We start from the raw sequence: 10798 nt of genomic DNA, 5'->3' as shown, positions 1-10798 counted from the left end.
GTAAGACTACAAAGGAAGGGTTAAAAAAAAAAGTCTTCACCACACAAAGTAGCGTGTTACCTAGTTTCCAGGCAATCAGAAGTGTAGGGGGTTGTCCCTGCTTTTCAAGTCCTTCTCAAATGGTGTGGCCATGGACACTAAGAGAAGCACAGCTGGACCAGATGCAATATCTCAGATGGAGAATGAACCCCGTTTGGAGAAAGGGGAAGCAGGCAGGCAGGCAGGAAGGGGAAGGGGCTTGTTATTTATACTACAGTAGCACCCAAAACATCCTGGACTCTGGATAGACATACAGAAGATTCTGTCTCTCCCTAAGGTCTTCTCTGTGTCCATGTGCTATGATTCTGTAAAACCTAATCTCTACCAGATGTTTAAAAACAAAAACAAAAAGAAAGAACAGATCACCAAGTACTCAAACTTGACATCCAGGTATTTTTTGATGGTCAGTCTTGTGTCAGGAATGGCTTTGTTCAGGTACGTGTTGAGGTCAGTCAGCATCTGCAAAGAAAACATGTTAGTAAAGTTACAGGGCTCAAGAGGAAAAGGAGCATTAAAAGGGAGCTAAAAGGACTTGATGGCCTGCGTGCAATGAGCTAGGGTACTCTCAGTCTCGTTCACAGCAGGGCAGGTGTCCATGGCACAGAAGTCACCAGCATGATTGGTACTATTTGTTCCCTTTTGTTGACAGTCTTAGCAGAGAACTCAAGGTCGGAAGGAACTGTGTAGATGTAAGTACATTATCAACAGATGTGGAGCTCCAAGAGAAGGATAGGCATACTGGAGAGTGTGCGTGCAAGTGCGACAGCCTAGTTGGCAGGTGGCCCGAGGGGGAAGTTTGAACAACCATGTTCAAATAACTCTGCAAACTATAGATACATTTACAACTTCTACTCTGTCTTAACTGTCTAGACAGTTCCTTTAAAGAAAGTTTCTAATTTTTCCCATCACAATTTTTAAGACCCTCAAACTCCTCCATTTCTGGTTTCCTCTCCCCCCTTTGCTCCTTTCTCCTGTATGCTGATGCCAATCCCCTCTCCTGTGCTTTGATTCTTTACCGGTTTGATAGTTTTCAGTAGGCGGATCCCAAATTTCTCGATGCTGCGATGGGCATCTGCAAATTTCACAAAGGCTTCACTGGCAGCTGGCTGTGGTTCCCGTACACCAATGACCGAGAAAACATCTCCAAATGCTGAGCAAATTAAAAAAATATATACAGATGGAGAAGGGGTTTATCTGGAGAGAAGCCTCCATGTCCGATACTAAAGACCATTCCCACAAGCTAGAATTTGGCCAGGAGCAGTGTAACAATCCTATTCTTGCAGAATGCCATAGGTTCCTTAAAGACCACAAATAGTCAGCGACTCACTAATGTCTCCCGTTGAAGATGGTACGTATGGCGACACAGTGCCCATTAACGCCATGCTAGGGAATTGTTTCTGAACTGACTCAGAAGGAAGTGTACCACTTCCTCACTCATTCCTACAGTATCTAGTTTTCATTGGGGGTCATGTTTCAAGTACGGATTAGGCCTGATGCTTCGGAGATCTGATAATATCATAACCATCCACTCCCCCATCTTAGGGCGGTCAGCCTGCTACAAGTTTGAGGACTGAATTCCTTCCAGTCTGTTTACCTCTGTGTGTCTGGGAGAGTTCAAAGAAAGCTCTAAGGAGACTCTTGGTGTGCTCTGTCATGCCTGTGTTGGGGAAAAGAGAGAGAACATACAAATCATCCCACTGAAACAGAGTATATCCTCCCTCCTCCAATCCCAATCCAGATGTCTGACAAAAGAGGGCAATTTACCTTTGTACAGCTCTGCGGTTCTCTCCAGCTCCTCCAGCCTCTTTACCAATCCATCTAGAGGGGAGCAAAGAACCAGAGAACAGGTGGTTATGATGCTGAAGTCCAGGGGAACATAGGGATGTGAGTGGCTGAAGGAGAGGGCATTTATTTTACATTAATGGTTGAAAATACCCTCTCTCCACCTCCTCAAAAGTCCGGTTCCTTACCCAACAGGTAAAACTTTATAAATAAATCCAAACTGCCCCTGCCGCCCCATCCAACCCCCCTCTCCTTCCTGACTGCCCCCCTAGAACCCCTACCTCCATTCAACCCCCCTGTTCCCCGCCCTCTGACTGCCCCACCCCCTATCCACAGCCCCGCCCCCTGACCACCCCCTTGAACTCCCCTGCCCTTTATCCAACTCCCCCTGCTCCCTTACTGCATGGCCTGGAGCACCGGTGGATTGCATTGCGCCGGTGGCATGGCAAGCTGAGGCTGCGGGGGAGGGGGAAGAGCAGGAGAGAGGCCGGGGGCTAGCGTCCCAGGCCAGAAGCTCAGAGGCCAGGCAGGAGGGTCCTGTGGGCCGGATGTGGCCTGCGGGCCATAGTTTGCCCACCTCTGCTCTACCACTATTCTAAGACAGAAGAGGTGGTACATGAAGAAGTGCCTGACAGACACTAATACAACATCTTTTATCCAGACATCCCACAGTGCCTAACATATTAATTTATTATTTGGGAATTGGGATTGAACATATGGACAGTCGTGAACTCCTTGACTATTAGAAGTTGAAGTCTGGGCCACAAGTAATTGGAAGAGTTGTTTTCCCTACACTTGTAACCAGGTGACCAAAAGCTCCATTCTTAACACACATGAAAGGGTTAATGGAGAATCACTTCATTCACCACTGAAATGCAGCTACATCCAGATTGGAAGGTGGCAGCTGTATAACAGCACACTACCCTGCCGTTTAGCACAGGAAGTACAGAACTGCCATATCCATTTGGGACTGCAGAGGGAACTGCATTTTCTGGGTGTGACTGACACCATTATGAGGGACATATCCATTCAGCCAGGGAGACTTTTTTGAATCCAGGTTTATTATGCACCTGGCACACTTGCAGGCAGTGTGTTTCACACAGGGTCACTATAAGATGTGACACGACACAACAAAACTGAAACAAATGCCTGCAGTCAGAATACAGTTAAAGAAATGATAGGAAGGACACTAGCAGATATGAGGGCTGTTGCTTGGTATAATTATTTTGACCTTGCAAAATGATTGTTGTGTCACTGAATCAAAATGCCGCGAGGTTGCATTGCCATGCAGTCATAACGCCGCAACACTGCACAACAAAAAACACTCAGGAATCTCTCACTGTCCTGCGATCTAAGTACGTGAGACTGCGTCTCATGCAAGTATCAAGAGAGGTGCCTGCCCTAGTCAGACCCCTTGCCCCCACAGTACCACTGGGCTCCAGCTTAACATTGCCCGCCATAGCATTATTGGATACCAGCTTAACTGACATTGCCAACAGCCAAACAGGAAGGTACAGTTTGCAAGCTGCTTACCGTTGCAAAGGATGGCTCGGCTTAGTCCCAAGGCATCTGCGGTACCCGAGCTCATGTTCTCCACCAATCGGTGCTTCACTTTCTTCAACACTACACCCCCCAAAAACGTGTCAAAACTCAGGATCACGGTAATTTCCACAGTCACAAAGAAAACAGTTAACAAAACTCAAGTTTCAGGTACCAAACTGGCTAGACTGAGCCTAACTCAGCCAAGCTCAGAGGAGACTGTGCAGAGAACCGAAAGAGAATGCCACAGAAATTAGATGCAGGGAAGATCTGAACCTGGGCCAATGCAGGTATGTTTGCTACAATATGTGCTCTATTCAAGTCCTATATACACCAGGCAATGTGGCTTCCACAACTTCCTTTGGAAGACACAGCCTAATAGATCTCACCACAGGAAATATGTCTTGACATTCAAGACCACATCTTGCTTACTTCACTCAACTGATTTATTCCAAAGAAGTTAACAGAATAGTGTGAGAGTAAGGCCAAGTAGGATTTAGTGCTCAGCCAAAATTTTCCCTTTGCTTAATTTTCTCTCATGACTCTTAGTTAAAAGTCTTTGTACCATCCTTAACATTTCCTCTCTGTTTGGTGATCATACCCTTCAGATTCCTGAAGATAATTATTCCCTTTTTGTAATCCTATGACTACTCTACATGTATTTAGGGCCTGATTTTTCAGAAGTGCTGAATGCCTGCCGCTCCCAGTGATGTCAGCTGAAGTTGTGGATACTTGGCACCTCTGATAAATCAGGCACTTTGCTCTTATTTTTCCTCAGAAATCCATTTCCCAGCCCCTGTGCATTTTTGGCTGCTCTTGTCTGAGTTTCCTTTTGTTTGTCAGCATCTTCACTAACAGGGGACAATGAAAACAAAAGAAAATCCAAAGAAATAAATAAGAGGGGCTGCCCTTTACTATATGCCCTGTTCAGCTTTTCCAGAGTGTGTCATGTTTAAAGGAGACACTCAGGTAGGTTAAACTCAAAATGTAGGTTTTGTTAAAAAAATAAAGTTTTAAAAAACCCCATATGGAGAGAAATGACATAATGATTATCTAAAATAAGATTAACTGAAGACAGGAGTTTCGGACTGAAATCTTTCCGGGCACTGTCAGAAATCTAAAAACATCAGCAATGGCAGACTGAATGAAAAACAGTATGTGAAACTGACTAGTTGAGTTTCACTGTCCAAACTGAACACAATGCAGAAAGCAAGCAACAGCAAAACTGATTAAGTTAATTTAATTTTAAATAGTCAGGTATTAGTAACACAGGGAAGGACTTTAAAAAAAAAACCCAAAACACCCAAGTTTTAGCTTGTGTCCATTTAAAAGAGACAAAATAACAGCAAATACTGAAACAAAGTTTGATTTTGATTTTGGCTGGGATCTCCTCACCACCCTCCTCCGACCCTGCATATCAAGGGAGAGAGAGAAACCAGCATGTCTTACCGATATCCAAGGACTTGCCCTGCTTTGGGTCAGCTTGGAGTTTGTTGTAGTGAATCGTCACTTCTCCCTGGGTGGAATAGCAAAGCCAGAGCTGTTGTTCTGGAATTGAGCAGCAGGGACCTCCTCTATTGAAGGACAACAGTTTATAATCTGTGACCCGACCTGTTCCACTGGACTGTTCCTACTTCTTACCTTTACTACCTGTATCATTTTGGCCACCTCCACTTTGGTTTTCCCTTTTACTGACTTCCCATTCACTCCTGTGATTTCATCGCCAGCCGCCACAGTTCCATCTAGGGCTGCCGGAGTGTTATCAAACACCTAAGAGAGAAGAGGAAGACTAGAGGAAATATGGAGCTAGAAAGGAGCGCAATTAGTCTTATTTATGGGCCAATCTCTATTTTGCTTCCCTTCCCAACCCATAACACTTAGATACCCCACATGGATGTGAGGAAAGTTGAGCACCCAGTTCCTTCTGGGGCCTGTCACCTCTACTTTGTGCATCATCTACGGCAGGATTTCTTGAAATCTAGTACAGTAGTTCTCAACTTTCCAGACTACTGAGCCCCTTTTGGGAGTCTCATTTGTCTTGCGTACCCCCAAGTTTCACCTCACTTAAAAACTACTTGCTTACAAAAATCAGACATAAGAATATGAAAGTGTCACAGCACACTATTACTGAAAAATTGCTTACGTTCTCATTTTTACCATATAATTATAAAATAAATCAATTGGAATATAAATATTGTACTTACATTTCAGTGTATATCATATAGAGCAGTATAAACAAGTCATTGTCTGTATGAAATTTTAGTTTGTACTTACTTAGCCAGTGCTTTGTATGTAGCCTGTTGTAAAACTAGGCAAATATCTAGATGAGTTGATGTACCCCCTGGAAGACCTCTAAGTACCCCCAGGAGTACACATACCCCTGGTTGAGAACCACTGATCAAGTACATCACATATGGCACGCCCCCCCTCCAACCCCTTTGAATTTTAATATGCTCCCAGCACTCTGCTGATTCTCAGGAGGACGTGGTGAATTTAGGAGCCTTAACTCTATCCTTCCAGAACTATTCCCAGCGAGTGTGAGAAACTTCCGTTTGCTGGCAAAGAAAGAGGATGCTTCGCACTCTGACAAAAGCAGAAAATATAAGGTTCTCCATGCCCCCCGTAACTTCCGTCTGTCAAGTTTAACATTGCTTCACAAGGACAATCATAATATTTTCCTCTTCCATGAGTGCCCACCTGAACAATATAGAGACAGGGACAGTACTGTGCTCCTCCCCCAATGCTGATCCCAATCAGATTCTGAGAGTCCTTCTTCAAGGTTACTGTGCCAGGAACGGTGGGGATCCCACTATAACAATATAGAGAGAGAAATGATCACGGACACAGGTTGGTATAGCAGTATCTGCATGCAAGAGCTAAAACGTATAATCTGAAAATATACCAGATACTTCTCATCTGAACTAATCATATTACCGCTGCTGTTTAGCCTTCCAGCCCAGATTGGAAGGACCTTGCCCAAACATGATTTAGATATGTTTATTTGAAATCACTAAATTGAACAAGAGGCTAATGATTACATATGTGACAACGGAAGTAGCCTAGTGAGCAAATCCAGTGTTGCGGTCAAAACTAGGCACCTCTGTCTTCTGTCACTGTGAATGGAGAGAGAGAACTCCCAAGGTATCTTTTTCAGAGTGTATGTGAGGGGAATAGAGATAGAAAAGACACTCCATGATACACTGTGAAGCATACTTAAGACCCTCAAATATTTTGGTGGCTATTTTTTTCACTCTCTATGCTAGAGTTAGGTGAATAAATGCACAACACAAATATGCGGGGATGAGATATGACTGACAGCGAAGACTACTCTCAAAATAAAGAGTCCCTCTATTTACCCTGCAAAAAAAACCCTTTTATTTCCAAATAAAATTCTAGTGCTGTTATGCTGGGGAGCTCCACATGCCTGTCATAGACCTATGGATTATTAAGGCTACATTTTAGTTACAGGTATATTTAGTAAAAGTCATGGACAGGTCACAGGCAGTAAACAAAAATTCATGGCCTGTGACTTGTCCGTGACTGTTACTAAAAATACCAGTGAATAAAACTTGGAGGGGGGCTGCCTGGGGGCCCCATGGGTGCTGGGGGAGGGAGGGGGCCGGCCTGGCTGCTGGGGGAGGGAAGGGCGGGTGGGCTGCAGCACATGGCTCAGGACCCCTGCTGGGGGGTAGGGGAGCACGCAGGCAGCAACACGCAGCCTGGGATGCTCACTGGGTGCTGGAGGCAGGGGGGTTGGCAGGGCTGACAGCCTCCCTACCTGGCTCTGTGCCTTCCCCTCGCCCCAGCAGCAGAGTTTGGGTGTGGGAAAGGGCAGGGGGTTGTGGCACAGGACGGGGTGAGGCGGGATCTGAGCGGCGCTTACCTGGGGGGCTCTCCGGAAGTGGTGACATCCCCCTCGCTCAGTTGATAGGTGGAGGCATGGCCAGGCAGCTCTGCTTGCTGCCTCTGCCTGCAGGCACTGCTCCTGCCACTCCCATTGGCCTCACTTCCCGGCCAATGGGAGCTGTGAAGCCAGCGCTCTGGGCGGAGGCAGCCCGCAGAGTTGTCTGGCCACCCCTCCACCTATCACCTGAGCGAGGGGGATGTCACCGCTTCCGGGGAACCCCCCAGGTAAGCACTGCCCAGAGCCCGCCTCACCCCATCCAGTGCCCCAACCCCCTAGCCCTCCCACACCCAGACTCTGCTGCTGGGGGAGGTGCGGGGGCCCGAGACTGCCCCAGCAGCAGCCGGTGTGCCTGGTTCAAGGCTTGCCTGAGCTGCCCCTGAGCCAGGCGCACCGGCCACTGCAGAAGTCATGGAAAGTCACGGAATCCGTGACTTCTGTGACAAACTCACAGCCTTAAGGATGATACACTCTCCCACCATTTCTTCCTACTTCCCTCTCTACCATTCCAGCAGAGCGCGCACCTTGAGAACACATTCACACTGTTGTGCAATCAGCAAATTAGGAAGAGTCATTGTAGAGCAATAAAAAGCTTTCCCCTCTGCTCACCACCACTGCAAGGCTCCATCCCCACTAGCCATAGGGAGTAAGACATCAAAATTGAACAATGAACCTAGATGTCCAACACACATCACCAGGAGCGAACAACTCTGCCTGCTTTGAGCAGGTCTGGGTTGCAGCTCCTTAGGCATCGTCTACACTTAAAACTTAGGTTGACCTAGCTATATCGCTCAGGGCTATGAAGAATTTCATGTCCCATGCAATACAGTTAGGTCGACCTAATCCCCACTGTAGACAGCGTTAGGTTGACAGAAGAACCCTTCCATCAATCTTAGCTACTGCCTCTTAAAGGGGTGGATTTACTACAGCGATGAAAATACCCTTCTGTCGCTGTAATATGTGTCTACACTACCACAGCATAGCTGCAGTACTGCAGCTATCCCACTGTAGTGTAGACATATTCTTAGTGATATTCAGGTGTTGGGAAAGGGAAGTGAAGCACTCACAGTTTATCCTCCTCAATGTCATAGTCCAAGTCTCCAAACATCGCTCTGGCTGGCTGGGGTCTTTTGACCTGACACTCCGTTTACACCAAAGTGCCTGGGAAGAGGGAAAAAAAAGGAACAAAACCCGGTAAAGTTAATTATCTGAATTCATCTACGCTCAGCAGCTAAACTGAAGACTCAAACTATGCCCTTTGTCAGCCCCTTTCTCTCTCTCTTCCAACGGGGGATGGAGCTGTCAATCCCTCTCCTGCCTTGGGGAAGAAAGATATTTCAGACCCTTCTGATTCTCCACTCTGGGTTAGGGATGGGGATAAGGGTGCTGGTTTTTATTGTTTCACAAGCTATTCAAGTACTGGCAATGCCTAGGACAGAACACAGTCCACTTTGGAAGCTGATTATTTGTGTGTTGTATCTGCTTGCACAACACTTTTGAATGGATCTGGAGTCTTATCCCCTTCATCCATTTACTATTTCAGTTATTCTGGGGCGCACAATTTCCCCTCACTGCTTTTTCACAGGAAGTCTTCTAATTTCTGATGGTTTGAAGACGTATCTTTCTCCAGCTCCCTCAGATTTCAGACAGGAGTGTAGCAAACGTCTCTCTGCTTCACCCTCTCCGCTATCACAGTAACCGCACAGCGGTTCTTCTCCGGGTTCGTACCATGTTCTGAGTCTCCCAGTTTCCGTCACGCCATTGGGGTGGCTGGCACCTGATACGGGGAGCCTGCCTGTGCTCTGCGCCCCCCGGGGTGGGTCTGTGAGAAGGTGCCCATGCTGTGGGGCCTCCTGCCAGATTCGGTGCTGCGGGGGCCTGGGGAACCAAGGGGGTCGGTGGCTGCTCGGCACGGGGGTGGGAGGGCTGCCAACCATTGAGGGATCCCTCTCTGGTGCTCGGGGTGAGGTGACACAGCAGGCGAGGTGCAGGGGGCCAGGCTGGCACGGGGGCAGGAGCTCTGGCGGGAGCAGCTACCGTGGGGGGGCGGGGGAGAGCAAGGCCAGGGCAACAGGGAGCTAATGGGGACCCCTCAGACTCGCCCCCTTTGGGGCTGGCAAAGCTGGAATGGGGGAGGGGGTCAGTCACTCACCGGAAACGGCTGGCTCGAGCTGGGTATCTGCATCCACCTGCCGCCTCTACCTGTCAGAACACCGCTCCCCCACGTCACTTCCGGGCCGGAAGCCTCCTACCTAACCTCTCCTTCCCCCTCACCCCCGCTTCGCGTGCCGAGGCGAGCAGCTCTCTAGAGACCTGACCGCTACTCCCACGCTCTCCTCTCGCGATAATACGGGCCGGGATCTCGGAGACAGAGGAGCGGGGACAGGAGAGCGGGTTGCCATAGAGACGGAGTGTGTTCGACTGCTCTCGGGACAACCAATGGAGGAAGGGGCGGGGCCCAGCTCTGGCCCGCCCCCTGCCGCCGCCGCCATGTTGGGGAAGGCACTGAGGCAAGGCGGAGGAAGGGACGGTTAGGCCGGGGCTCTGGCTCCCTCGCCACAGCGGGGCCGCTTGGGCGCCTCTGCCGACACCCCGCGTCCCGTCCCATCCCCTGCCTGGGCCCCTGCAGCGGGGCGGGGCGCGCGGCCCCCAGCCCGGCTAGAAGCCGGCGGGCGACCGGCTAACGCCAGCGCGCGCCCGTCTGGCCCCGGGGCCGCACGGCGCGAGTCTCGTCCTCCGCTATGGCGGGAGGAAGGGCGGGGCGGCGGCGCCGGCTCTGGACTGGGCCTGGGCAGCCCTGGGCTCCTTTCCCAGCTGTGCCGCGGGCCGTGCAACCAGGGGCGAGTCACTCCGTCAGCCCTGGGCGACCGTGGGCGAGTCATTCCCTCGGTCCTGTTCCTCGGTTCTCCGGCTGTGACGGGGCGGGGGGGGGGATGGTTCCCCGCCTCCCCAGGCCTGCTTGTGAGGCTAGGTTACGAGGCTCTCGGCTCCCACATTGATGAGAACCATGGAAATGCTGAATGTTAAATAGCAAAGATGGAGGTTGGCCCAGCCATCCAAAAACATCTCAACAGAAGAATCAGCCCCTCCCCTCGAGCAGGATCCACCCTCAGCCTCATCAGAAATGTCTAAAATAGACAATCTCCCTAAGGCGGTAGCTTGGCGTATGTAAAATGGAGAATCTTTGGCCTGAATCTCAGTCCGGGTCTATGCGGGGGGGGCTGTGCACAGTAGACTGTTTTGCTGGGTTGCTGTTGGTGGTGGTTTGGGTTTCCTCCCACTCCACTGCTTTTGCTGAAATCATTGGTATTTTCTTGTTGACATAGTTTCCTATTGGATTGCCAAAGCCTTCATGGCCATGTGGGTTTGCTGGTCCTTGGTAAACTTTCAGGTGGAATGCTTTACTCATGATGATGATATAAACTGATCTTCAACAAAACTCAGGAAAAGATACATTTCCAAAACTCCCCTATGGGAGAAGGTAAATCCTCCTCTTTCTATACTTTGGTGAACCCTATTCTACACTGAAGGTAG

At 49.1% G+C, this 10798-nt stretch overlaps 1 protein-coding gene across 2 annotated transcripts in view; it reads right to left on the bottom strand.

The window, feature by feature from the left end:
* Positions 1-9675, bottom strand: part of PICK1 (protein interacting with PRKCA 1) — a 13876-nt gene extending 4201 nt beyond the window's left edge. Inside the window, exons 1-11 of one of the 2 annotated variants that reach the window (XM_037881350.2) lie at positions 9417-9675; positions 8332-8425; positions 6058-6169; positions 5002-5130; positions 4810-4876; positions 3355-3444; positions 1804-1857; positions 1634-1696; positions 1056-1189; positions 406-498; positions 1-6 (exon numbers count right to left, since the gene is read on the bottom strand). The exon at positions 1-6 is cut by the window's left edge and continues 45 nt beyond it. In XM_037881350.2, coding sequence (XP_037737278.1) covers positions 1-6; positions 406-498; positions 1056-1189; positions 1634-1696; positions 1804-1857; positions 3355-3444; positions 4810-4876; positions 5002-5130; positions 6058-6169; positions 8332-8372 — 789 coding nt within the window. In that variant the 5' untranslated portion in view covers positions 8373-8425; positions 9417-9675. The remainder of the gene's footprint in view (positions 7-405; positions 499-1055; positions 1190-1633; positions 1697-1803; positions 1858-3354; positions 3445-4809; positions 4877-5001; positions 5131-6057; positions 6170-8331; positions 8426-9416) is intronic. The other variant, XM_037881358.2, reaches the window with a different exon arrangement.
* Between the last annotated feature and the right edge of the window lie 1123 nt (positions 9676-10798).

Source organism: Chelonia mydas, chromosome 1 (assembly GCF_015237465.2).
Source record: "Chelonia mydas isolate rCheMyd1 chromosome 1, rCheMyd1.pri.v2, whole genome shotgun sequence".
NCBI lineage: Eukaryota > Metazoa > Chordata > Testudines > Cheloniidae > Chelonia > Chelonia mydas.
This window is presented reverse-complemented; position numbering and strand designations above follow the sequence as displayed.